This window comes from Dufourea novaeangliae, unplaced genomic scaffold (assembly GCF_001272555.1).
Source record: "Dufourea novaeangliae isolate 0120121106 unplaced genomic scaffold, ASM127255v1 scaffold64, whole genome shotgun sequence".
Taxonomy (NCBI): domain Eukaryota; kingdom Metazoa; phylum Arthropoda; class Insecta; order Hymenoptera; family Halictidae; genus Dufourea; species Dufourea novaeangliae.
This window is the reverse complement of record NW_015373954.1, coordinates 2,231,627-2,259,223: the sequence shown is the minus strand read 5'-3', so window position 1 is coordinate 2,259,223 and position 27,597 is coordinate 2,231,627. Positions and strand designations below refer to the sequence as shown.

The 27,597-nt window shown below is 43.3% G+C and overlaps 3 protein-coding genes across 3 annotated transcripts in view; 2 read left to right on the top strand and 1 right to left on the bottom strand.

Annotated features, from left to right (window-relative positions):
• The first annotated feature begins 700 nt into the window (after positions 1–700).
• On the top strand, positions 701–15,737 carry LOC107186268 (carbonic anhydrase-related protein 10). The gene is made up of 10 exons (XM_015574100.1): positions 701–753; positions 4,224–4,335; positions 4,670–4,720; positions 5,225–5,553; positions 7,136–7,231; positions 7,348–7,414; positions 8,734–8,888; positions 13,912–14,040; positions 14,123–14,168; positions 15,588–15,737. Exons 2-10 carry the CDS (start codon positions 4,272–4,274, stop codon positions 15,602–15,604), a joined length of 954 nt encoding a protein of 317 aa, XP_015429586.1. The 5' UTR covers positions 701–753; positions 4,224–4,271; the 3' UTR covers positions 15,605–15,737.
• Positions 15,738–19,504: 3,767 nt separating this feature from the next.
• Positions 19,505–24,431, top strand: LOC107186289 (leucine-rich repeat-containing protein 24-like). The gene is made up of 2 exons (XM_015574122.1): positions 19,505–19,692; positions 22,302–24,431. The coding sequence occupies exon 2, from the start codon at positions 22,343–22,345 to the stop codon at positions 24,317–24,319; it is 1,977 nt and encodes a 658-aa protein (XP_015429608.1). The 5' UTR covers positions 19,505–19,692; positions 22,302–22,342; the 3' UTR covers positions 24,320–24,431.
• A 2,296-nt stretch (positions 24,432–26,727) lies between these two features.
• The window catches only part of LOC107186224 (CAPA peptides-like), a 2,198-nt gene continuing 1,328 nt past the window's right edge, over positions 26,728–27,597 (bottom strand). Inside the window, exon 4 of the mRNA XM_015574046.1 lies at positions 26,728–26,795. Within this exon, the coding sequence (XP_015429532.1) occupies positions 26,728–26,795 (68 nt within the window). The remainder of the gene's footprint in view (positions 26,796–27,597) is intronic.

Genomic DNA, 27,597 nt, shown 5'->3' with positions numbered 1-27,597 from the left:
CCACCGAGGATGCCCGAAAGAGTCGGCCCCCGCGGAGGCGCGAAACCCTCGTTTCACCGTGTCCGGAAGCATCGATGTCGGGGGTGAACCGGAGAGAGGGCCACGGCCTCCGTGGAGAAGGATAGAGAGGAACGAGTACGAAAAGCAGAATAGAGGGTGAAAACCGTGAGAGGGTAGGCAAGAGTACACCAAGAGAGAGAGAGGAAGAGAGAGACGAGCGATATCGTAGAGAGGGTGGGTGCCACGGGGGAGGAAGCGCATGCGTGTCGAGCCACCGGAAGGACTGACAGAGATCTAGATGGAGTACGGATCGGTGGAAGAGAAAGAGAGGTAGGTTAGAGAGGGTAAGAGGAGGAGGAGGAACGTATACAGAGAGCTGGCGCTCGTAGGGCAGTCGTTCCTCCTTCGTCGTTCCTTCGCAAGAGGCGCATAGAGCGCGCCTTTTAACGAAATTATTCCGTGAGGGAAAAAAAGGCTCTAGGGCCCTGGGCTTGCCGTGTAGCCAGCCTCGACGCGCCTCTGCTATCGGCCACCAGGAGCAGCGGCCCTCGTGCCTCGTCTCCCACGGATAATTCGGCTGGGTTGTTGTACTCGTGTGTTACCAGTCCGTTCGTAGGGACAAAAGAAACAAGTGTGTTTGCGAGTGGTGTGAGAAAACCGGTGGAAGAATCGTGACGAAGGAGGAAGACAGGGGTGTGAAGGTGGTCGAAGGGAATCGCGACAAACGTCGTCGTTTTACAGCTCGTTCCCACGGTCAGTATCAGTCGTAATAGTAGAACCTGCTTCTCTGATCGTTTGTGCTCCATGGTACCTTGCTGTCTTCATGGGCTTTTGGGGAATCGACACTACTGTGTTATTCCGAGAAATCGAACGGATCCCCAGGAACGGGGGAAAATTCCTACGGTTACACGTTTCCTCGACGATCGCCATTTATTGATTTCCGCAGTCAGGAGGAACGGTATCGCCCGGTTTTACTCGTCACGCGAAAATTTTGGCCGCACCATCCGCGCGTTTTGCCGATCGATTCGCACGTTCTCGTCGTCCTCTCCCACCAGTCGCGCGCGGCCTACCCTACGCGAACCTCTCCTCTCGGTGTCTCTCTCTCCTCTCGGCGTGTCCACACGGTTATTTTCCGTGCGTGTGTCTGTGTTTTTTTGTTGTTGTTTTATCTTTTGAAGATAGATTTATAGGCTACTTAAGTCGTAATGGAAATATATCGATTCTCACAAAGAAGGAGGAATCCATTTCTCGATCGAACTGACTGAGCGCTTTAAGGGGTGTCGAGATCGCGAGGATACGCGAGTGTGTGTGAGTGTGTGTATGTGCACGGGATATGTGGATGGTGCAACCCCCAGAGAGTGTGTTCGTTGGCCTTTCCGAGTACCCTGATACCGATTCTATTTCTCTCTGTCATTTTCTGTCTCGTGTAAGAAATTATTGAACTAGTCCAGACGCATTCCATGGGATGAGTCGACGCAGGAGAATCAATGAGAACCGTGAGTAGTCGAGTCATTGCACTTCGCCGTGGGGTAAGAAGGTTTTAATTATTCTACGTCGTTCTTACTTGGGAGGAGGTGGGGGTAGTTTTCGATTGGCGGAGAGAAATAGGCAGGGAACACAAAAGCGTCGTTGAATTGAACGATGTATATAGGATATTTCGAGGGCTGTGAAGGCTAGGGCCCTCGACTCCAATAATTGCACTCGAGTGGAAGAGAGAAGAGACCCTCCTCTTTCTACGACTGATTAGACAGTATTCGAACTAGAAGGGCTCCCTTTGAAAAAAACAAAAGATTTGAATCTTTGTCGATACGGGACAATTGACTGTATCATGGAATGCCTGATCAAGTGAACCTATAGATGAGTGTTACCAGCATATCCTGCGATAGGAATAATCATTGTGAGTAAATTTTCATTGCTTCGAGTATACCAAAGAAGAAGTCAAATTCTTCGTTTTTTGAAGAAAGGCGGAAAATCTGATTTCCGTAGAATATTTTCTGTTATTTTTCCACACCATTCTGCGCCATTTTTGCCGAGCACAAGGACGGTGAGGTGTTTTGAGGCGAAAGTATATTGGCGACTTAAGACAGTAGCTTTCTAATACGTTAGATCACTTATCTGAATTGTCTTCTTCGTAGTTAAAATTGGATGTATTTAATTCGATCGGATGGTAGATAAAACAATTTCAAATTTAGTCGAAATTCCTAAGCAAACGGTCGATTGCAAATAAAATAGAAAAAAATTGCGTTAGAGGAGAAAACAGTTGCCTTCTTGCGGCAAGTAAAATTTGAATAAGAAAGTAAAATCCCTGTCGATACTTTCAACAAACGATTCCTTATAGATATATTGACTCAACACCCTATTAAGAATCCTGAAATATTAACAATGAAATAAAGACACTTCTAGAGCTCCGTTCGACCGAAACAATTATATCACTGAATGAAAAATTCAGGTGGTTATCGACACTCAAGAGAATTGATTAATTACTCGATAAATCAACTCATCAGCCCTGGTAGAATTGCCCGGGAATAGGAAAAGTCGTGACGCCTCACGAATAATTGGTAGGAAATTCAATGACATTCGATAAACAACTAAAATATTCAACGCCGATCACGGTAATTAACTTATCCTAACTGAATCAACTTATCACGCAGATGAAATTTTTATATACATATACAGAGTGTTTCCGAAATTGTGATACAACCATAGAAGGATGTAAAAGTAAGTGGAAAATATACAATACAATCTTCTCATAGGGAGCTCTATTCTCGTGAAAATCGAGCTTGAAGATTCATCCGTGAAACGTCTGTATTCATCTGGGCAATAAGTAGAAACGGAATGTAATGAACAGACGCGCTAGCCAAGTCCTATTCAATTGCACGCATATGAGGCAGAACATTCCAATTCTCGATTATCTTGGAAACAAAGTGTCACACGAACAAACTCTGTTCTATATTCCCGACTTACTTTTACACGAGGAATCACTGTTTTAAATATTAAATTTCTCAATTATCTTGGAAACTAAGTATAAATTCTATTCTCTATTTTCGATTTACTTTCACACGAGGAATCTTTTCAAATATTAAAATTCTCATTTTATTCACATTTAATATTCACATTTTATTCCACATTCTCGACATACTTTTACACGAGGAATCACCTTCTCAGTTGTACCACGATTTCGAAAAAAAACCCTGTACTTAACGGACGAACGAAAAATCTCTACGATCCTTCGGTCCATACTGTGATCGACTTATTGCACAGGAATCATCTTAACACTCCCCGGTTAGAATGCAGCGAAAAAGTTGCACAAAAGACGTATGAGGAAGAGTTCGCGTCGGAACGAAACAATCAGTCGAAATTCAATGAAGAACCGTCTGGGGTAGACACCCGGCCGAAAGAAAAACGAGAGAGGATGGAGGGTGGGATGGGGGGTGAGAGCCGAGTCATCGTACTCGGGACACACCGCGTTCGGAGGGCTCTTATCTCGATTCCGCCGGTGTAGGTTAGAGACACTCCGGGGTGTCCCAGCGATCCTCGGGCCCGATACGAGAGATCGGATCGATCGATCGAACTTACCGAACAGAGACTACACTCTCGAGTTTTCCCTGACCTAAGAATACATCGGTGAAGTGTCGTATGGAACGGGGTGGAGTGGACGACAGAGGGTGGTTGGAGGGAGGCGGAGGGGAGGACACGAGTGGGGAACACCGCCCCCTTTCGAGCGTACCGACAACGATGACTGCAGATTTGTCTTTTCTTTCGTGTTCGAGCCGTTCCGCCAAAGACACACACCGGTGCCCCTGGAACACAGAAAGGGGTTCAGTAGCCCCTGCGATCTCGTCGGCGATCGTCGCGTGACACCAACCAATTAAAACTCACCCCCGCGGTTTGACATTCCTGTTTATTTGGTGGATCGATATCCGTTATTCTTTCGTCACGAAACACGATTCGCGCCTCGGTGAATTTGGAAGATCAGTTACTCGAGGGACTGATCAAGATTTCTCCATTTTGTAGTGGGCATTTGGGAATTCTGATCTTTCATCGTTTGATACAGTGCGCTCTTGGAATAACGAGTTAAATAACAGTGACGTTATTTGTTATCAGACAATTACGTTCCCTAGTTATTGGGACACGATTGGCAGCCACCACGTGGGAGAGCGAATCTCCTAAACACGTGTTCGAGGATCGATCAACTGGTATCATATTTCTTTTTTTTTTCGTAGAATCGAGACGAATGATGTTCAATTGACGAAGACTGCGCAACGCTAGGAATGGCCCCATTCAGTTCCGTTTTCCTGGGCGTCTGGGGAGTGTTCGTTATCGTTTTGATACAAGGTATCCATATCGACTCACGCGTACAATGTTTCTGTGTGTGTGTGTCTTTTATCAGTGGTTCTTAACCTGAAGGGAATCAATCGCGGCACACGTTCCCCCTTTCTTTCTTCTATTTATTTTCGGACGGAATTGGGGACGAATCCTTTTCGGGTATTATTGTTCTCCCGCGGAACGGGAAAGTGTATAATTGAGACCGAGTGGCTCGTTATTCGGGCGAAGTGTGGCCAAATATCCTTGCCACTTGACCCAAGGCGTGTGCCACCTGGGTTCTAGGTTAAGGACTGCTGTACCGTAAACGACATCGCGGAAATTCTTGATAACGAACTATTTGCAGAATCTAGGCCCGTCAGCTGGGAGGAATGGTGGACCTACGACGGTATTTCAGGTAAGGAATTCTTCCCTCGCGGACCAGCGAATCGTTAAGTGGTATCCTGTCTTCGGGTTACAAAGAATATTTAAATATTCGTTTAAAAAAAAACCAGAAATTTCTCTCATAACGAGCATCTTGATATATCCAAGAGAAAAGAAAAACAGATAATTATACAATAAAATTTCCTTTTCGTCCTCTGAAGTAGGGATGTTCGAATCTCAGTCGTCAAATGTTCCCAAGGGATTGAATAATCCAAAAACTATCCGGCTGAGAGTCGAAGAGCTTGTTTTTAGCTTAATTTTATAAAATCATAAACACGTTGCCACTTGACTCTCTCCCCTCCTCCTCCCTGATCCCTAAATAATTTCATATACCGTCGCTAATCCCCGGGCTTAACGTCGCGGAAACTTCGTATCGAACTTGTTAACGGTCTCGAGGGTCCGCGCTTTCCCGGTAATCGATGCCCGTTTAACCCACGGGTGCTTCGAGTGTGTTTAATTTGGCGCAACGATCACGAAGGTCCCGGCTTCTGGGGTCTGATCAATCCGGACTGGTGGCTCTGCCACAAGGGCAGACGACAATCGCCGGTGAACCTCGAGCCGGCCAGACTTCTTTTCGACCCGAATCTCAAGCCGTTGCATCTGGACAAGCACAAAGTCGCCGGTGTACTGGCGAACACCGGGCACAGCGTTGTCTTCGCGGTGGACAACGACACGCGTCATCCCGTGAACATATCGAACGGTCCGTTGAGCTACCGTTATCAATTCCACGAGATCCATTTGCACTTCGGCTTGGACGATCGAACCGGGAGCGAGCACACTGTCGATGGACATGCGTTTCCGGCGGAGGTATGTACACCGAAAAATAATTAACACTTTGCTGGTAGGAGAATTTTTTGTGTTTGCAAATACACAACTTCGGGTGTTCTAAAAATACAGGATGAATCAATAAGAACTACTATCTAAAATAATTTGTTATCTATAGATTGTATCAGAAAACGTAACTATTAAGGGATGCTACGCATGGATCAAATTTGAATTTTTTTTTAGATATCACGATGACCTTGAGTTTCTTCAAGGTGAATGTATTTTCTTTGGCTGATCAATTTGATGCTTCACGATTAATCCTTTTTTCGTTCAGTTTTTTGGTCTTTGTTTACCCCTAGTGCACAGACTGGGTTGATTCCACCCGAAGCTAATGTCTGATTCCCTCGATAATTGTATCTGTTATTTATGGAAATTTGTGAAGTAATTTCACACCGATAACTTACGTGTATTATAATCTAGCGATAGGGAAGTATATTTCCTTAATTTGATTCTATTCGTCCAATGGAACATTAAACAGTGCACGAGAGTTAAATTTTCTTGATGTTGAAGGAACATGTTCTTGTACTAACCAAGAATATACTGTATAAGTGATTCTTTTTAGAAGTAGGTGTTGATTTATGACCAGACATTCTTATTCCACTTACGACGAATTGAAACATCTATAGCAGTCTGGCCAAAGGCCGACGTATTCTACTGACAATCTTAAAACTTGTTTTTTATTTATCGATTCACGGAAAGAATTCCATTATCCAGTCTTCTGTACACACTCTTCTCATATTTATTCAAGAGAAATATTGTTCTAGTATTTTCCGTGAAGTCTGTTGCGAGCGCCTGACCATTCGGACTACTGTTCCACTTAAATCGCTAAAGAGATACCCCGTTTACATTCTTCCGTTTCTTGATTCCACGCCAAGAATTCAACCCTGTTTGCTATACACATTCCTTCCTATTTCCATTCAGACGAAATGTTTTCCCTTGCATCTTCCCTAAACTGTTCGGACGGGCGTCTGAACACTTACTGTTCTATTCCACTAGCATTCCTGAAGGAAAGCCTCTTTCCACCTATCCCTTTTCCCATCCTGTACATATAGGATGGTACACTCAGAAAGGGGCGTTTCTACATGTAAAAATAAGTAGAAAATAAGGACAAAAATTTGTTCATTTAAGGTTCTGTTTTCGAGAATATAAAGTTCGAAAAACTGTTGACTGCCCGTGCAATTGAATGGGACCTGGCTAGTGCGTCTGACCATTGCATTCTGTTTCTACTTACGATCACGATGAATACACGCATTTCAGATTAATTTTCAAAGTCCATTTTCTCGAAAGTAAAGCCTCATACGAAAAGATTTCATTCCACATTGTCGACTTATTTTTTGTTTCCAGAATCACCACCTTTCCTGTTGCACCACCAGTTATCGATCACCCTGTTATTTATATTGTCCTAAAATTTCACATATTTCGGTCTGACTAATGACATGCACAGTCTACTGAAACTACTAGCTACTTATATTTTATTTACCAAAACCTCTTCCCTTTTCATAAGAAAAATTTTCATTATTTAGGGATAAGCTTTCGACTAACATCATGTTTCTTTCGTTCGCAGCTACAAATATTTGGCTTCAACTCGCAGCTGTACAGCAACTTCTCGGACGCGTTACACAGGGCGCAGGGGATTGTCGCGATCTCGCTGCTTCTTCAGGTACATGCCTAATCTGTCGCGCGCGGTATATCTCGGCCGGTGAGATCGGACCGGGCGATGAGGAAAGATCGCAACGAGCGATACGTCATAGATACCCGTTCTCGGTTGGCTTTCAGGTGGGGGATCTCTCAAACCCGGAGCTACGGATATTCACCGAACAGCTGGATAAGATCAGATACGGAGGTGAGAGCCGCCAGTAATTTAATACCGTCTAGGAGAAAACGCGAGAACTACCAACCCCTCTGGACAGATCCGAGTTCAGAGGGGCTTATCGGGGCCTATTCTCGTTAGATTCGATAGAAAAGTTCGTGAAATCTCACCCTTATTCGGTGTGGGTAAGAAATTCAATATAAATACAATCTAATTGACTTAGGGGGTTAAAAACATGGTGTCTGAAATTTTATTCGTTAAATTAACGAATTCGATGAAAATATTATAAGAAACTTCGAATGATACAGAGGGCATAAAAAAAATGAAGCAGGCGCTATAAATTTTAAGACCGATAGAAAGAAAAATCCATTCTTGATATATTACGACCCACCCCTTTCGGTTCTTTAAGTGACATATGTGGTATGAGGTCAGCCCCAGAGGGCTGTTTCCGTCAGGATGCTCATTTTTTCCAATGCAACTAAAACGTATAAATACTCCTTCACCTCGGAACAGAAATCTCGGCACAGTGAGACGGCGTTTCGCGTGATATTTTCTAATCCAGATGCGGAATTTTCGGATGAAAATTTCTCACAAAAGTTACCATCCAACGACTCGATAAAAGTAATGCGATAAAGATAACTGGAAATTATTTGTGTACACGGAATGTACGTAGATATTCCGTAATTTTTATTATATCCCAACGGAATAATGAGTTACTGTTCCATCAATCATGAACACTGGTCCCACACTATCGACCGTTAGTGTGTCATCGTCCCCTAAGGAGCAACAAATTTCCATCCAAACGCGAAATCATCTGATCCATCCACGACGCCAGGTGTCTAAAGAGGTTCCGATGCTTACGATCGGTATGGTGCATAAAATCAACCCGCCTCATTATTAACCGTTCGATAAACCGACGCTGCTCCAGCCCCACGTATGTATCACGATCTTCGTGAAGGTGTATAAAGCTGTCCACGGAGGCGCGAGGTAGCATCCGTTTCAAAATTCCTCGGGCAAATCGACGTCACCCTCGTGCAGGACTCGACTTTCCCTCGATCGCACGATATTCCAGGACACGTTCACAGGAAAGGAGGTTTGGGAGGGTTCGATCGCGAAATTGCCAGTGGGGTGCACGCGAACTTTTCTCTTCCCCCGGCTATTAGCTCTTAAGTGACTGGGAAAACGCGGCGGGCAGGTTGTAAGCGGGCTGGAGTATTACATTTCGGTAGCGGATGTGTGTGTCTGTGTGTGTATGTATGTAGAGGCACGTCGATGCTAATTGGGGTACGTATGCGCGTCACGGTGCCTTGTCAGATGCCGCGTTTATCGATCGATACCGATTGTGCACACAGGTCAGGCGATGGAGATTAAGCGTTTCGTGGTGCGGGAACTCCTGCCGGACACGAAATATTACATGACGTACGACGGCTCCACCACGATGCCGGCCTGCCACGAGACCACCACGTGGATCATCCTGAACAAACCGATATACATCACTAAGCAGCAGGTGAGAATCGTCACGAGATACTACAGAGGTTGGGGACAACCTGTTATAGGTGCCCGTAAACAAGAATAGATACAGTGTCTAAAGGATTTTATTATTTAGATATGGACTTTCGAAAATTAAGCCGAGAATGACAAAATTTTATTCTATATTTTCTTTGTATTTTCTCACAAAGATTCACGTGATGCCCACTTTTACATATTATTCCGCTGGCTAGTCTATGCATGGCAGTCTGACCAACGACCGACCTATTCTACTAAACGATTCTATAATATACAGGGTGCTGACCCTTTTACAAACAAAATGTGTAAACAAAATATCATCTAAACAGTCTACTGGGGTTGGGGGAGAAAGCATTTTGTTCGACGCCCCCACCCCTCGGAAAGGACGCGAGCCAGATTTTCGCGCGACCGATATCGCGCCTCCAGGGTTGACCTTATTCGGCTCGTGGGGATCGAAGAAGCAGTTCCCTGATCGTTCAAGGGTCCTAGAACTTCATTTTGTTTCCATCAGGGCCGCCTGTTGGGGATCGTATCTGGGTGCCCGCGACGACTTGAGGAATCGCGGTAACTCACGCACGAAAGTAGTTTCTGATGTTCTTTTAACGATTTCGCGTGGCCCAGGATACACCGCGGGTAATCTGGCGCGCACGCGGGCTCGCACACGCTCCTGAACAAAAGGAAATTGGTTTACGTGGCTCCTTTATCTCCCTCGAGATTTACCGCTCTTTGAAACCACCGTATCTGTTGGACAATGAAATAACGAGCTGGTTAATTAATGAAAGCGGGCGAAGCGAGTGGTACCTACTTGATGCTTGAGCGTCGTAATAATTTTATGATAATTTGATATCCGATGTCGTGGGAGTGTTCCGTAAACTGGGAAATAAATGGAAAGTAGAATAATCGGTTCGGGGAAGGGGAGGATATTTTATTTCAAAACGTCAATTAGTTAAAAACGTAATACCCTGAAATAATGAATACAGGGGTTTATTGTTCTTTGATAGAAAGCAAAAGTGCATTGTTTCGGAGTAATGAGGTTTCGTTTCGATTAGGATAACACAAAGATTTTCAAACGTGATGTCGAATATGGTATTAAAAATGATACAATAATTTCAGCCGGAGACGAATAACGAAATAACGGATATACCGTTACGGGCCCAGTTCATGATCAGAACCCAAATTCTGATCAGTAGACATTATAGAGTTTCAGGAAGATTATTCAGGTTTGCTTTTTATTTCAAACCTACTGAAACCCTTGACAGAGTAAATAAATTTTTGGTTACCTCCAGTTTCGAGAAATTAATCCATAAAATTTTATATTTGAATTTACTGTCCAGTTTGGTACATAGACGCCATATATTAAAAGTTGATTAAGGTAAAATTTTATTCCCAAAAATTACTGAGTAATTATTAAATATTTTGAAGTTCATATGTAAAATTTTATGGCTCAGAGTGAGGTACAGATGTATGATTCTCATCATTTATTTATTTTTACATTAAAAATCCGATTACAATTTAATTATTATTGCTTTTGCACTTTTGTGAGTAGCAATTCGAAGATAGAACATATTTTGGTCAATTTTTCTATTTACCCGTTGACAAAATCCGCGATAGTTACTCTTAAGCGATCAGGAACTGGGTGCGTAACGGTAAGTCGTTTGTTTCACCGATACGGATTACCGATTTATCATTTCGAACAGCTGCTTTTGAGTCGATTTCGTTCGAATAGCATCGAAATCCGATGAAAATTCGCTGAATCAATCAGCCAAATGGAGACACGTGTGCCGACGGCCATTTCCGAGAATGAACAAAAAAATACGAACAAATAAACACCGTTTCATCTCACGGCGACGTTTTAATATTACGCGATCGAAAGGTCGAGTCGACGCAGTTTTTGGGGTGCAAAAAAAAAACGTGGAGTAAACAATGGGCCTGGAATTCAACAATCGGAGAGTCCATTGACTTCCGACGGAAGCGTGGAGCGGTGCCCTTTTGTCGGACGTTTAAACCATTCGCGACAGTGCTCGGTTTCCCGAAATTAATCATCGACTCGAAAAATCCGCCCGCGGAATAAATTACTTTGCTGTTCTCGAATGAAATAAAATATCGGTCGACGGGAAACAAAAGTGCATCGAGCTCTCGCCCTCCAACCCCCCTGCGATATTGCCGCGGTGAACGAAGGACAGAAATAAAGAGTTTCCCTCGAGGATCTGTGATTCGATAATTGAAAAATGGCCCCGCAAAGAAAATGTAGAGCGGAATAAAATTACAATACTGTGAAATTTCACAGAATTGCCGCCGTTCCCTCTTCCGTCGACCGTGGAATGTTAATATATACAGGGCGATTCATGAAAATTGGACCGATGCAATGATAATACTCGTCAGATACAGAATACGAAAATAATGGCTAGCCGAGTAAAGGAAAAACAAGAGGGGAACGATGAGTGAGTGAATAAAAAAAAATGGGGACGAAGTACAGTGACACAGGTTCATTCACAGACTTGTAAAATAATAGTTAGGTGTCAAAACTTTTATGCAATTTCTACACTGCGTGGCATAACTATGAAACCACTCTAATATTTTCAATCTTTATGTATTGTGGTTAACATAAAAACAAACCACGCTATTGTAGGGAATACAATCTATCTTTTCTGGAGAAACATTATTTGTCAACACGATTTCAAACATTGCATACCTGGTTCGTTTTTATTTTAATCACAATACATAACAATTGAAAATTTTAGGGTGGTTTTATAGCAATGTTACACAGTGGATTTATATATTCTCCTTATCATTACTTTTATCCTTTTTTCTGACAAGTTCTTCGTAATTTCGAAATAAAATTCGCATTTTGGTGAGTAATTTGGTCAAATATAAGTAAGAGCCCCTCGTGAACAAACTTTCGAATCATTGTACTTAGAGTAATAAAAAGTGCTCTGAAATTAACATATTGAATGGACGTGAACTAAAAAGAAACACACACTCTGCTTCTCGAGGTCTTGGTAAAATAGATATTTCCGATGTGAATGACAAGTTTCGCATTAAAGTATTTAGAATTAAGAGTTCACGCACATTCACGTGAAAAAGTTTCGTTTCGTCGAAAGAGTGGATAAAGTACTCGAAACTGTTTGGTGCGCACAGAAGCGGAAATGTTTCTGGTAAAACTCGTTTTGGTATTTAATACGCGTCAAGGCCGTGTGGAAAAACAAGTTTCGTGCCCCGGCGAAGGAGTAATTATTTAGCCCCGGTCGCGTGGACACGCGCGAATTAATCTCAACGATGTGCACGCGATTTATTCGCAAACGAGAAGTATACCTGTTCCCCGTTCTCGGGGAGGGTGTGGAGGGGAAGAAAAAAAAAATTGTTGACTGGAAAATTATGTCGACACCGTGTCGTTGAGAGCAAAATCCGGTGTAATTAATGGAGAGGGCGGAAATCTCTGCTCGTAGCTTCGTTCGAGGGATAGAGGGTGATTCATGTGGAGAAGGCGGCCACTGTTTTTGAATGTAGAGGATTAGAGGCCGCTTCCTTTTGTTCCTTTTTACGCGTTTAGTCGTGGAAAACAGATCCTTCTCCCGTTGTATAACCAATTTTTCTGGGGTTTCAGTTTTTACACACAGTGCGAGGATAATATACAGGACGTTAAAAAAAATGGGGTCTAAGGTTGAAGTTTAATATTGATTGTATTTAGAAGATTCAATGCACCTGGTTTTTATCACCGTAAGGATGGATTCTGTACTCTGGATCTCTATTGTCTGTGACGGGGCAGTAAAAATAACCAAAACATTCACGTGCTAAGCCCAGCTGCGACTGTTTCTATCCTTGTCCCACGTAAATAATTATCACCTCCCTTTATTTATAGTTACCGACTCGAAATGAATTTAGAGTCCACTATTATAGTTACTTAGTCGAAATGAAACAATTTCGCGTACAAGCGATATAAACACGACAGTCACTGCGTGGACATTGGTGTCGTCTCATAAAAAAATACACGTTTATCTTTGTTACCAATAAAAGTGGCGTAGAACAACTGCACAGGCGAGTCTGAACTATCTTCATATAAAACCGTTTACTCGGTCAGATACACAAATGAAATCACACAACACGCGGAGAATAAATGACAAATAAATTAAATTAAATTAAACGGTAAAATTCACTATAATAAATTAATGTGATTATGAAAAAAAAAACACAGATGCTCTTCTACGAGTGGTATTTACGCAGCTAGATGTGTTTTCCTCGACGGCTACCACTATACTAAGAGTAAACGGGGACAACATTTGGAGGACAAGCGAAGAATCTGGGAGGTCGAGGGACCGAAAACAGTCCGATTGGCGTGTTTCTGACCCTAACCTTCGGTTGTTGATAATTTAGAAACTGATACCTGGAACACAATTTCGTGATTTTCGTTTTATTTTGACACGTATAAAACATCCCTTAATGTTTCTAGCACACTACTAACCTTGTACATTACCCAAAAACCGTTTATATTAATATTTACATTGACAAAAGTCGTTAGTACACCGTAATTTCGAAACGAATTTCAAGAAACTTCTGGTGGTTAGCTTGTATCAGTGAACGAATGGGATTATACTTGCTAATTTCCCGCGACAAGTTACACCCAACGGCATCAAAGAGATGCAAAATAACCGAACAATGTGTCGTGGGTTACTCTGAAACAAAAAAAAAACCGAGTGGGTGGAGAGATACCGCCGCATGTATCGAATATTTTCATACTTACCACGAACCCCGATAAAGCGAAGCTATATGGACTATTATTACGGTGCATGCATGATTTTCTGATTATTCCCCTATACATCATCAATATTAATTAACGGTGCGAAATTCTTTTCATCGAATCATCCTGAACATTCTACAGTATCGTTTGATTCGTATAATTTCCTTTCAGCGTTCAATCGTATCGATTCATTCGAAGATAAACGATTATCCAAGATAGAAACAAAATGTAAAGGTGAGAATCCATGTGAAAAGCTGATACATTTTGTCTGTGTTCTCTTTTTTTTTAGCTTTTAGCACTGCGACTATTGATGCAAGGCGACAAGGACCATCCGAACGCGCCTCTCGGGAATAATTTCAGACCGCCCCAACCGCTACATCATCGCCCTGTTCGAACAAACATCGACTTCAATGTGCAGGTAACGATAACAACCGACGGCCTTGTTTGAGCTTATGTACGTGATTGTTTAAACTTCTGTTCCTTTTTTCTGGATCCACCAGGGACCGAAGAACTGTCCGACCATGAATAGGGAAATATATTACCAAGGTATGGAGTAGCTGGTATATACATATATACTAATGACCCGGAGGTAAAAATGGGAAAAGTTCATTGAATATGCCGCTTGAAACTAGGACTGCGCAGCCGCCTAATTTCGATCCGTTGTAATATTTCTGTTTTATCGTGGAATGACGGGCTGGAACGAGGATGAACAGAGTCGGGGCGATATTTCGTTCGGAGTATGGTAAACTGGACCGCAAAACTGGAATCCTCGGTCGAATAAAATTGCTCACGGTGATCACGATAAACTAATAACTATATTTTCTATCAGTAGCACGGTAGAAATACGGGTTTTTAAATATACTTTTTAAATGACAATTTTTAAAGATACTTTTCAGTAATCTGGATATAAAATATCAAATGATAAATAAAAGATTAAGACAATTGTTGATTACTACAGAGGGTGATCCAATACGAATTATCACTAGAATATCTCCGTTATTTTTGGAGACGTGAAAATATTCCATTGATAAATGTTCTTCATTATACAGAGGGCTATAATATGGTAGTAATAATTTTGTTACACCTGGAGGAGTTTCAAAGATTTCAAGGTCACCTCCACTTTGTAAAATGAAATCATGATATTTTTTATACATTAATCGTTGCAATTCGACATTCTCTATAAAAAAAGTATTAGCACGTCGAAGGATTATTAGTTTAAGAGACAGGTTATGGAAAGACGAACGACGAACAATGTTATTGTTAACATGATGATTTACTACTAATCTCATCATAACTCCAACAATAAAGGTGTTCAAGTAAATATTTATTATGCCCTTGCGAATCTAACATTCTAAATTTAAACGCCCTACATCTTGATTTACTTGCTTGTAATGCAATCGTTTTTCCACGACCTATCTCCTAAATTTAGAATTCTTTGACATAATACTGCTTGTTCTCGCGACATTTAAGAATTTACATCGCAAGTTCGCTCCCCAAGCACCTTCGCCAATCGAGGTCGATAATTACTGTTCAACACATAAAATACCTCATAACTGTTAATACGTGTTTCCAATAGATCTTTCTGTGCTGAAGAATCTGCAAACCATTTTTTCCGATCACGTCCACTTTTTGAAAAAATTAATTTTTCTTAAAAATTGCAAATTTTCAACCTTGGATGTGTGTTGTTCCTTTACAGTAATAATTATTTAATGTTTATTTACACGAAACAGTTCTCTGTACTCTTCCGACCAATATGATGTAAATTGTTATTATATTATAGACATCAAAATATGTTTGAATAATGATCAAAGTGAAAAGGACACTGAACACACACCAATGTTTGCTGATATTCTCGTATTCAATGAACTTGACCCGACTATCTCTCTCTGCCTCATCATATCCTAACACTGAGAATATACCTTAAACGTGTGTGGTCACGGTGTCATTGTCGGTCGACTGTTTCAGCGAACAGCTGGAAATAACCCTGAGGAGCCGAGGGAGACGGCTGGCGTTCGCAGTTAACTACGCTTTCCCCGGGACGAGCTGGAAGTTCGCTGTTACGAGCATAAGAAAATTTACAAAAACAAAAAAAACAACCCACTGACATATCAATTATACAACGCGCTCGATCGGAAGCCGGTTAGGTGGTCGTCGATCGGATCGATCTGGCCGTGTCTTGCGCCGTTGTCGTTGAGAACGCGAACTGAGAACGAAAGAAAGAGAGAGAGAGAGAGAGAGAGAGAACGAGAGTTTGAAGCGAAAGTCGAGAGAGAGAAAGAGCGCGTGAGAGAAAAACAGAAGGAGGAAGGAAATTCGAAATAAAGAAAAAAAAAGGAATATGAAAGAACGAAAAGGAAAAGAAAAATGCTTCGTTGTACTATTAGACGTGAACTGCCAAGTATATTTCCAGTAATGAGAAAAAAAACACACACACACACAAACACACAGAAGATATACCTATATATATATATATAAATATATATATAGATTACAATTTAGTCGGAGATAAGGTAAACGGAAGATTACACAAGATATATTATTATACGTATATCGATCAACTATCAGAAAGCTATTGACTATCGTGGCCTGCGTCGATGTCGTGACGGAAATGACGTGAAGAAGAAGATATGCGCGACTCTATGTATAAAGGTTCATGCGGTGACGGTGCACACAGATCTATACACATACAGAGAGAGAAAGAGAGACACACACACGACACACACATCACACCACCCATATCGAACGAAAGTTTATACTATATTCTTGTAATAAAATGCTGAAAACGTAGACGGATGTACGAACATCGAAACCTTTACTTTTCGATTCTGATGGGCACACGAATAATCCTCATCGATCTGTTCCACCATCCACTTCTTTTCTTTTTTTTTTTTTCACGAGATAATATCCACACACCCCTGAGAGTCGAGTAGTTTTGCGTGACCGACGGAGGCTCCGTTTGTCAACACCGGATGTTTCGTTCGATATTTTGGGGCGAAACTTAGGGGGGTTAAGGCAGTCGCATAAACACGAATTGCTTTTCATTCTGAGACCACTATTAATCCTTTGTATTAGTTAAAACAGATTGTAGAATTCGTGGTTTGATATCCTACCGGCGAAACGGAACCGGCGACCGTATCCTTTACGTTATAGTAATCGTGAATACACTGACGGCCAAAAGTATGGGGCCAGAGTTCACGATTAATGGAACAGGAACTCATTATTCTGTTACAGTAGTGTACAAGTTATTAATCATGCAGATATACAAAACATTTCCAATCAGTTTTAGTAGATTACTTTTATCAAAACATTGGAGAATAATATTTTTCTCTTCCTTTAATTATCAGAGCTGGTCTTATATTTTTAGCCAGTAGTGTAAATAGTGCAGTAGGGAGATTTTGTAAATATTATAAAACACATAGATATCATTGTAAAGCATGTACATATTCAACAGCATATATAAATATTGTTTCGTATCACCGCTGGGATGTCAAATAAAAATACGAATAGTTCATTTAACAGATCATGTGGCCCTTACTATGAAACCACGGTGATCCATAATCACAGCCATCGTATTACAAAAAGTCTTTTCAGTCTTCCCGCAATTGTGCTTATACCACATTCAAAACCAGCGCTCCTAAATTATAAAATACTCATGCCTGAATTCCCCTCTTCTTATTGAACAAAGCACAAAAAGAAACGAGATCTATGAATGAAAATAATTTATCGATACTCAGCACCCTCGTTTCTCTCCAGTTTCATTGAAAACCCACTCCTTCGGTACTTCCCCCGCGTGCACGAGCTCAGTCGATAACGTAGAGATTCCCATATCCATCGAGGGGGATGCCCCCAGCCGCCACGGTCTTTTACCAATCGATCCGTTCTATCAGTATCCTCTCCCTGACGCCAATTAATTCCCCGCGCGCGTCTTCAGAGGTTAGGGCTGACCCTTACCCCCAGCCCCCACCCTCCTATACATGGGTTATGTTCCATCGGCGTTCCATCGAACACAGGCCAAAACTCGAAACCCATCGGGTCGGTGTCAGAGTCAGCGGTTACAGTAGGGTTCGTGTGAGCGGAATCCTCAACCAGGAAAGGGCATAGCGGGGTCGAAAGGTTATGGGGTAGGGGATAGGGGGGTGGTGGAGGGGGTGGTTGGAACGGATTTCATTGAACCAGAATTCGACGGTGCTGCCCGCGGACGGTCGTCTATGCGGCAAGGGAGTCGAAAAGGGACAGCGAGCGAGAGGTCGTCGAGAAGGGAGGGAATACTGGGTGGAAGGGAGAGAAAGGTACGGAAGTGGGGGGAAGTGTATCAGAGAGGGGGAAGCAAGAGGAACAGACACGGGGATACGGAGGCATCGTGTCGGTGGCCTCTGCAGCAAATCTGCAGGTTTCTACTGGCGTGTGTTGGGATCAGTGTTAATAAACGGAAAATCGTGGTTACGCGAGTGATCGTGGTTTTCCAAGTGGAATTCTCTCTTCGGTTAACCGTGGATCGGTTGGTGACAGTGGAAAATCTGGGTGCCGGGCGGATGGGGGGGGCGATATAGTAATACGTTGTGCGTGTTATAACAAGGAGGAGGGATGAAAATGTTCGATGGAGCGGCGCGGTCGCAGCATCCGCTCCTCCTCGCCCGTTACGCCACGGCGGACGCTCGACGGCTTAGACAGGGCAAAGCCGATGGTTGGCGGTGAAGCTTCTTACCGGCCTGGCACGGGAGATTGATTGATCGGCCCAGAAGAGGATAATAGAAAAGTACGTCGATGCCAGTCGACGACCCCGCGGCACAGGTGGGGGGTGTCCTCTCGTGAGAACGGGCGAACACACACACACACACACACACACGCACCGTTCGTACTGGGGCCGATGCTACGCGTGGAGAGGAAGCTGACAAGTGCATCGTGTCTGTTCCTACTGGTTTCTAAAGGCTTCCTCTTTTTATCTTCTCTGTGTGGTGTGTGTGTGTGTGGGAGGGAATGGGTGTGTGATCATTGTCGGAACGTCCGTCTAGTGTCTCCTCTGGTGAATAAACACGAGAAAACAAGGGGGGAGGGGGGGAAGGGATGTAGACAGAAGAGGGGAAAAAACGAGTGACTCTGTGAAACAGTGTTGTCTGTTCAGGCGCTTGCAGGATTTTACACGCGTCCAGGAATCCTGAGGCTAGATCAAGCATAACCATCGTCAAGAGACACTGGTGAGATTCGATCCCATTTGGAATAATTCGAGAATCAACCCCCTTTCGAGCACGAATCGACATATCGGTGGCTACTTTCCCTTTACCCTGAGGATTCAATTAGCCCCCTTGGTTTGTGGTGTCCTCCGTCACGAGGGTTACGAGAAAGAGAGAGAGAGAGAGAGAGTGGACTTCCGAACCGTATCGGTCGAACTGAAAATTATCGGTCGGGGCTCCCCACCGGTGCAGCCGGGTTTATGACTAATTTATGATCGATATAAATTTCGTGGCGCATTACACGCGGGCATACCATTAGCGGAGTCAGCAATTAATATGCCTTAGTAGGCGGCCGGAAGCGCTCGTGGCCCCCGGGACACCCCTCGCTCCGTGGGGGTTGGAAATATCCTGGAGGGGCTTCGAAACTCCCCTGTTCGTTTGCCCGATCAAAGCGGTTTTCGAGCCGTCACGGAACAGCCGGGGGGTGAAAAAACAAAATCGTCACGCGGACGAAAATCGACAGGAAAAATAAAATCGTATTCGGTCGCTAACTGGATATTCGATATTCTTGCTGATAGAATGTAAAATAAAATTAAGAAAAAATAGTTACATAATCGGATCCTGGGGGGTATTGTTGGTCTTTGTTGCAGATTAGAGGAGAGATCCAGCCGAGGAAACGGAATCGGAGAAGTAGGCCGGGGCCCACGCCACGCCACGACGCCGCTGTTAATCAGAATGAAATCTAAGAACCCGTCGACAATGGATCCGTGATGCCTGAAGGAGACCGGTCGCGGCGAAATGAAAGCCCCTGAGAAACAATGGAAGCGTCCACGCAAGCATGACGGCCCCATTCAAACACGCAGACGGCATGCTTAGTGGTGGCCAAACGGGACGATCAAGTAAGAACGAGCGGGGCTTCGGGGATCGCGTGGTTGTTCTAATTCAGATGTGGTATCAGTACTGATGTATACACAGATAGTTGAGTACAGGTGTTGGGAACGGTGGTAGGGTTCGTTTTGATTTAATAATGGAACGCTCTTCTGGTTTCACCGGTGGGAATTTAAGGTTGCTGGATGTGTAAGAATTCTACAAACGAAAACGGAAAGTTCGTAAAGAGAACGGGATTTTGATTTTAAAAAAAAGGTACACGATTAACCATCGATAATAAAAGCTGAGTTTTTTGTTTTCTAATTTTGTTTACTTCTCTGCCCATTGATTTGGGAAAACATGCAGCGATAACAGAGTAGGTCAGAAATTTATTCGAATACTACATAGGGAACAGCTGCAGTATCTAAGGGTATCGTTCTGAGCTTTAAACAATTAATAAGATTAAATAATTGTTTGCCGAATGTCGACTGAGTCGAGAAGAAGTATTATTTGTATTATGCAAATTTGAATTTCCACGTTTGAACGATTAAAAATGATGAAGTACTTTTTTATCTATTATTTGTTATTCGAAACTCTTTAGATAATGAAATTGTGGTTACTGTTGAAATTCGTTTGACGCATCTGTGAATTTTTATTTCCATTGTCCTGTTGATATTCGAAATCACTGTAAATAAATTGTTAATCTTTTATAAATGTGTCTGGCATCATTCAGGTATGCCATTAGCTGAATTTCATATGGTTTCATTCTTGTCAATTCACTTCGAATCATTACAAGATTGAAATTTAAAAAATACTTTGTTCTCGCGACAAAATGGCTTTCAATGATTTCAAGGTACATTTACATTACAAATCTTTGAATCATAAATTCTTATCGCGATCTTCCTTTTCAATAGTTTCGTTGATGAATCATTCACTATGGTCTATTACCAGGGGACCTTTCATAAAACGCACGGTATAATGTTCTCTAAATTCTTCCTTTACGTGAAAAGTGTCCACACAACTTTCGCGTTTTATAATAAAAATGGTCCGTCTCACACGTTTTTCCTTTTATATACCTGCCAGAGACAAAACACGTGAATTTTTTCACGCATATCCAGCATAATAACTAATTACGAAAATTGTTACGTGGCCCTGTTTTCTAGCGATTTGTTACCTCAAAAAAGCCTTTACTATTTCATTGTTATCCATAATTGGTTCTCCAATTATACGGCACCGTCGGTGGCCATTCGAATGAACCGCACCGATAGACCTGGATAAATAAAGTAGCCACGTACGATCAAATTTATGAGTAGCTGAATAAATGTACGCCAAGTATAATCGAGAGCAATTCTTCAGGCTGTTGCACAGGTAGTGCTCGAGAGTCACATTTGCTTTTTTTTTTAATGGTCATTGTGGGCTACGAAAATGAAAATCGACGAGCACGTGTCGTGTTTAATCAACAGCTCACAATAACGCGTTAAGTAGCACCCGCTTACGTCGTGGAGGGCGTGTTAATCCGGAAATTATCACGCGTAATTTTACATGCTAACGCAAATGGGCTAAATGACAGAGCGGCCGGTACCAACGATGCACAGAATGTTTCAAAACCGTTTCGCGTGAATTGTAGCATTTAATCATCGCCAAGCACCACACATGTCCAGGAAATTGTTGATTATCTCAGTGTTTTCGGGACAAACGGTACCCAGCTATACCATTTTTTTTCGTCTATGCCAACGTGGTTCACCGTAGACCGGATGAATTCAATCAAGTAATTAATTTACATTGAAACATGTAAACGAGGAATATGGAAATGCAGGGAATATCGGACGGGCACGTCTTCAAAGGTGCCTCGCATCTCTAACGAGACCATTGGAGTGCCCTTTTCGTTTAGTCAATTTTTCCCATATTTTTCTTCTTTTTTTTTTTACTACAACGATCTAAAATACTACCCCTTTGGTCAAAGAATTCGATGGATTGGATTACGTTCACGGAAATTTCTTTAACGTCAAACTCTATGTTACACTGCATTTTAGAATTATAAAACCGTTTTAGAATTATAAAACCGTTTTAGAATTATAAAACGCGTAAGATGGTGATCTTGTCTTCTTACCAGGATAACTCATTCGCTTTATAATTTACGCATTTCACAGAAAAAGATACTGACAGTGGAAAAGAAAAAAGTAATAAAACACAAAGAAATCGTCGATACTAGTATGTGTTCAGGATGTGATAAATTGCATGCATATCCACCTTTGGAAGACTTGATACACTGTTTCAAGTGCTTAAACTGGTTGCATAAATCTTGCACGAATTATCGAAGAGCTGGGTTATTCACATGCCAAAATAGTATTTATAAAATTAATATAACCATCTTACCCCAGTATGTTCACACTCCCACCCAATGGTCGGGCAAAGTGACCAATTTACTCACAAATTAGTTTTTAATTTTCCACCAAAGATTATTCTAAAATAATTTTTTTTGTACAAGTAATAAAAAAGTTACTTATTTTCGCGTAGTATCTCAACCGCGAAAATACATTGAATCACAACGTATCAAGATGGTTTAATAGTTACTGGGATGTTCACTGTACTTCCTAAACCCTCAATTATATTTGCTCACGAACTTTCTCCGCTGTTGCAGACTTCTAATTGGCGTGAGGAGACGAGAAAACAGACTGTGGCATGATAGGGACAAAGCAGCACCCTCTACGAGGGCACCTACTGCTTGCCATACTCTTTCTGCTGGGCACGTTCGCGTTGCTCTCGCGAGCCGCCGCGTTCCCCGATTGGACGGACTGTCCAGCGGTGTGCCGTTGCAAATGGACATCCGGGAAGAAATCGGCTCTCTGCCCCGACGCCGGCTTAACATCCCTGCCAGCATCCTTGGACCCGGATATGCAAGTTCTGGATCTATCGGGAAACAAGATACCAGCTCTCCAGTCCGAGATCTTCAAGCGATCAGGCCTGCTGAATCTCCAAAGGGTGTTTCTGCGTAACGCTGGTATCCACCAGATCCACGCCGACTCGTTTCGTGACATGAGGATCCTGGTGGAGATCGATCTATCCGACAACCACGTGAAGATCCTCGAGCCAGGCACATTCCTGGGCAACGAAAGACTGAGGATCCTGATCCTGAGCGGCAATCCACTGGGTAGCTTGACCAGCCACCAGTTCCCGCTTCTGCAGCATCTACGAACCCTAGAGTTGCAAAGGTGCTCGTTATCGGAGATACACGGTGAAGCGTTCGTTCATCTGACGGGGTTAGAATCACTGAGGCTCGATCGCAACGAGCTGGAGTACATAGAGGCTCCGGTGATCTCGAGTCTGCCTCGTCTTAAGACCCTAACCATGGATGGGAACCGATGGAGCTGCGACTGCAGGCTCCGTGACTTCCGCAGCTGGCTGATCTCCGACGTTCCGAACAAACTCTATTCCGTACCTCAAGTGTGTACAGGCCCGGCACGACTAAAGGATCGTAAATGGGAGGACGTGAAACCTGTGGAGTTCGCCTGCGAACCGGAGGTTTTCGTTCTGGCCAGTAGCATACAGGAGGAGGTAAACGGTAATCTGAGCCTGGCCTGTTTAGCAACTGGTGATCCTGAGCCTGAGGTATGGTGGCAATTGAACGGTGGTCCAGTGAACGCCACCAAATTGACTGATCAAACGTACACAGGGACATATGTCGCGTACGCAACTCCCGATGTCAGTATGGCCTACAACGAAAGATCCACCACTGGTAAGCTCACCGACAGGTGGAGCAACCTGACGGTCTATAACGCGAGCGACGGTGACGCCGGTGAATACGCGTGTTTCGCGAAGAACATCGCCGGACTAGCAAGGGACGCAGTTAGTGTTGCTATTCCCCGTGTGTACACAGCCCCGACCCTATCGCAGAGCGACAATTGGTTGCTTTGGGTCAGTTTGGCCGGTGGCGGTGCAGCTGCGTTGTGCGCCTCGATCTCCGCGGTTCTGTTGGCGTTGTGCGTGTGCGGTGGTACACGTCGACAAAGTGCACGGGAGAAGGTGAAGCTACAGGGTAGCACGAGCTTTGGTGATCAAGAGAAAAAGCTTCTCGATTTGTCCGTGACCACAACGACACCTGGGAACAGTAACGAGCAGGGAAGTGGTCATGGTAGCCTAGCAGAGGCATATGGGTCCGGTGATCTGGAACTGGCGGAAAGAGGATCGATCTGCGATCCTATGAGTGCTGCCACTGTCACTGTTGAGAGACTAAGACCAGAGGTGACTACTGGTTCCGTGAACGCGATCAGATCGGTACAGTGCTCAACGATGTTCCCGCCACCGCCGCCGGAATTCACCAGCGGTGTTCTTCCAGCTGGTATCTTCGGGAATATCTTCATCTCTGTGTCTGTGCCCCAGGATTCATCCGAACGTTGTTATCCAGACTTGCTCGACATACCTGTGCACGGCGGTGTGGTGAACAAATCGAGCGCAGCCTCCTCAAGTGTCTCGAGTTTCGCGACGTTACCACGTAGAGCTTTACGCTCGACCGATTTATGTTCGCCTTACGACAATATGGGGCCTCGTGTCACTGCGAACGGGAGCTCGGCGTTCTCGTTGACCGACGTGGACCTGCGGTTATCGCCGCCGCCGCCGCCGCGGATCATTCAACCGCCCCACGAGTTCGTTTCTTTGTAAAAACAATACAAGACACAGGCGAAACACGCCGGCTTTCGAACAAATAGTCGGTATACTTGTTCGCCAAGCTGATCCGTCGCTTTCGTCCCCAAACAGTTCAGTCGCCAAAGTCCACCCCCTACTCCTTTAAACGGTGTCTCGTTCGTTGTTCGGGTTGTAAATTTCCATGTGTATCTGTATTTTATACGATGTGAGCCGTGGGCCTACCAGGTGAGGCACAGAGGTTACAGTGAAACATCGATGAGTGTTCGATGACTCCTCGGCACTGTATTCAAACGTTATTCAAACTACTGGGTGGGTCCTCTGTGAAACTCGTCAAGTGCCCAGTGGAATGACGTCGGAACATTCAGTGTCGAAGAACGTTCGGACACTCATCGATGATTTACTGTATATTGCACCGGGTCTCTTAACCACGTTTTTTTTTTGTTAACACCAATCATGGTATAATGTTTTTCCACGAAAGCATCCTCCAGAATTTCCATCGCGTGACACAGAGAAACACGTTGAATGGTTGAGTCGATTCTCGATTGCGTGGTCTCTCGAATTTTTATATGATCTTGATCGGAATAGTTTGTTTTCGAATCGCTTGGTAACCAAATGGCTCACGTTTTTCTTTTTGTTCTTCGAACCCCCAGAAACCACATCGCAAGCGTACAATTGAGTATGGGACCTAGAAAGTTTGTATCTTGTGCGTATACATTAAAAAAGACGTCCGGCAGATTTATCGAAAGTAGTATACAGAATATTTGATCGAATTCAATTCAATTGTGTCTGTCCATCCTATTCGATTACGTGTAAGACATCGGTGTGTCCCGAAACTGCACGTTCCGTTCGTTAAACTCCAACGGGTCGTTCATAATTGATGGCCGCTAATACGTTTTCGCGATCGAATTCATTATTCACTCGGGGCTATTTCGATTCCTTCGGAAATCACGCTTCACTGACTGTGTCGAATACATTCGATGTTCCATTCGTTACGATATATCGTTCCAATTGGGCACCAATAGACGCGAGAAGGAGGACCAATGGTGCCTGCTTAATAATTATTTTCCCTTTGAACAATAATTTTTTGATTTTGCTTTCACCAGTAAGTTGTGATTCTATATTGTTCGATCGTATCTTCGAATCACCATATATACAGTGTACAGCTTCAAGATGGCCGTACGTGAGCCAAGAGAACGTGCAGTTTCGCGAAACAAAATCCCCCCAACACCTCGTCTGTCTGTTCGCTTGTGTCTGGCTTGCATGCTTGGTTGGCGTACAGTTGGCTGCCTGCAGGAGAGAAGTGTGTACGTTGAGTGCCTGTGTCACCTTTAGGATCTAAGTTTCTTCTAGTTGCCAATATCCACTGGAGCCGGGTGGTTTGTACATAAATTAAGCCCGCGAAGGGGTCGACCATCCCTTGTGGCGGAAGGAAGGAAAGACGAAGTAACGTTACCGGTTATCTCCCTACACTCATTCTCGAACTGTATCACTAGTTTGTTACCGTAACTCTACGTGTGTACATATTTGTTATCGCAGTACACGTAACTATAGCGTGGCCGATACGTCGCGTCGGTATTCATTATGAACACTTTGTCAATTAATAAAACGATTGAATTTTACACATATCGTGTTATTGTATTAAATTTATTCGGTTGTACCAGCAGATATCCCTCCCCTAGGTTGATTTTGCGATAGAACGTATCGTTAGACGAGGTTAACATTGCCATGTGAACAACAGTTGAATTTTGATCGAGAATTGGTAAAAAGATCTGATGAAACTAACGAGTTTTCAGTTCTACTTAAACTACGAAGGGTTAAAGAAAGAAGGACTAGTGAAAGAAAATAGGGATTATTCTATAAAGAAAATTGAAATTTGAGTTCTATGATACACTACGAGTCGTCTCGATGCGTTTCCATCGATTTTACCGCCCTCGACCGATTCATATCTCGACGATCATCATCCGTTTTCCAATTCAAGGGAAACACCCGACGGAAATTTCAATGGCTGATATCAATTGCTGAATGTATTCGCGAGAAGAGAATACCAGGAGAAATAGTCGGGAGAGAAAGGAGTAGGATTGGCTCATCGGCCAAGTGGTTTCGTTCAGAAAAGAAACATAATTTAACGGTCTTTTATTACTTCCTTTCTTCTGTCAGCGAAAACTCTCTGGACGATGTAGTGCACATCCCTATAGGTTCACAATTGCCGAAACAAGTATAGATTTTTCGAATATTCTGGATACTCGTATACGGGAGACTATTCGGTGAACTATCCTGTAGAAAATCAACGTCGTGGATCACTGATGCGGTTCAAAGACGATTTTGTTTTTAGGTGACGAAGAGCCCAGGGAAATATGTGCATCCACGGTGTCCACGTGAAAAGTTGTACGCTGGGAAAGCTTATGCTGATGATCGTTTGCTCGTTAGAATTCCGTTTCGCGTCCCAGTCTTGGCATGTAGTCGTTCACGGGCAGTTGACTGTTTCTGGTACCTACAACGAATGTTTTTAACCAGTTTTCTGGAAAACTATTCCTCATCACATCCAGAACCCTAGACTAACAATAACAAATTTTCATACTAAACTTTCCCATTATTATTTCCCCCGAATATTTTCCATTGGTATAAAAATCACTTCCACAGTGGGTTACGATTACAATAATCGTGTTAAAGATCGATTCCAAATACTAGGTTACTGTGCACAAAAATTCCTACCCATAACACTTACGCCGTCTTTTACGATCGAACCATATTTGGTCGGCGAATTTCGGGGACACGTGTGATTTTCGCGTTACAACCGACATTGTTCCCCTTAAATCCGTTCCACGTGATGTAACGCGTCGGAATGGGAACGGAATACGATCGTTAAGAGGGGTGGGGGGGGGGGGGCCAAAAATTAAATTGGCATTTGGATCGTGCCACATCAACGGAACATTCAACGATACACGTCCGCGCTTTTACTCGCCGATCACGTATCGACGGGATAGATTTTCACGCGGATCCGTCGTCCCCACACATCCCTCCCAAAAAACACTTCGTGACTAGCACGAGAGTTTTACGGACGATCCGGAAAAGAAAAACCGTCGTAGAAAGTAAACAGATAAATGATCGAAACTCCGACGGAGGGAACATTAGCGCTTGTTTTGTGAACGCTTGACGGCCGAAATTGATCAAACTTCTGAACACTGTGGTGGTCGTCGATCTTTCGAGTTCAACGATCATCATTTCCAATTCTATCGAAATTCCCCCCTTCAATTCACACCCGGACACATCGTACCTTGAGCTTTGGAGAAAAA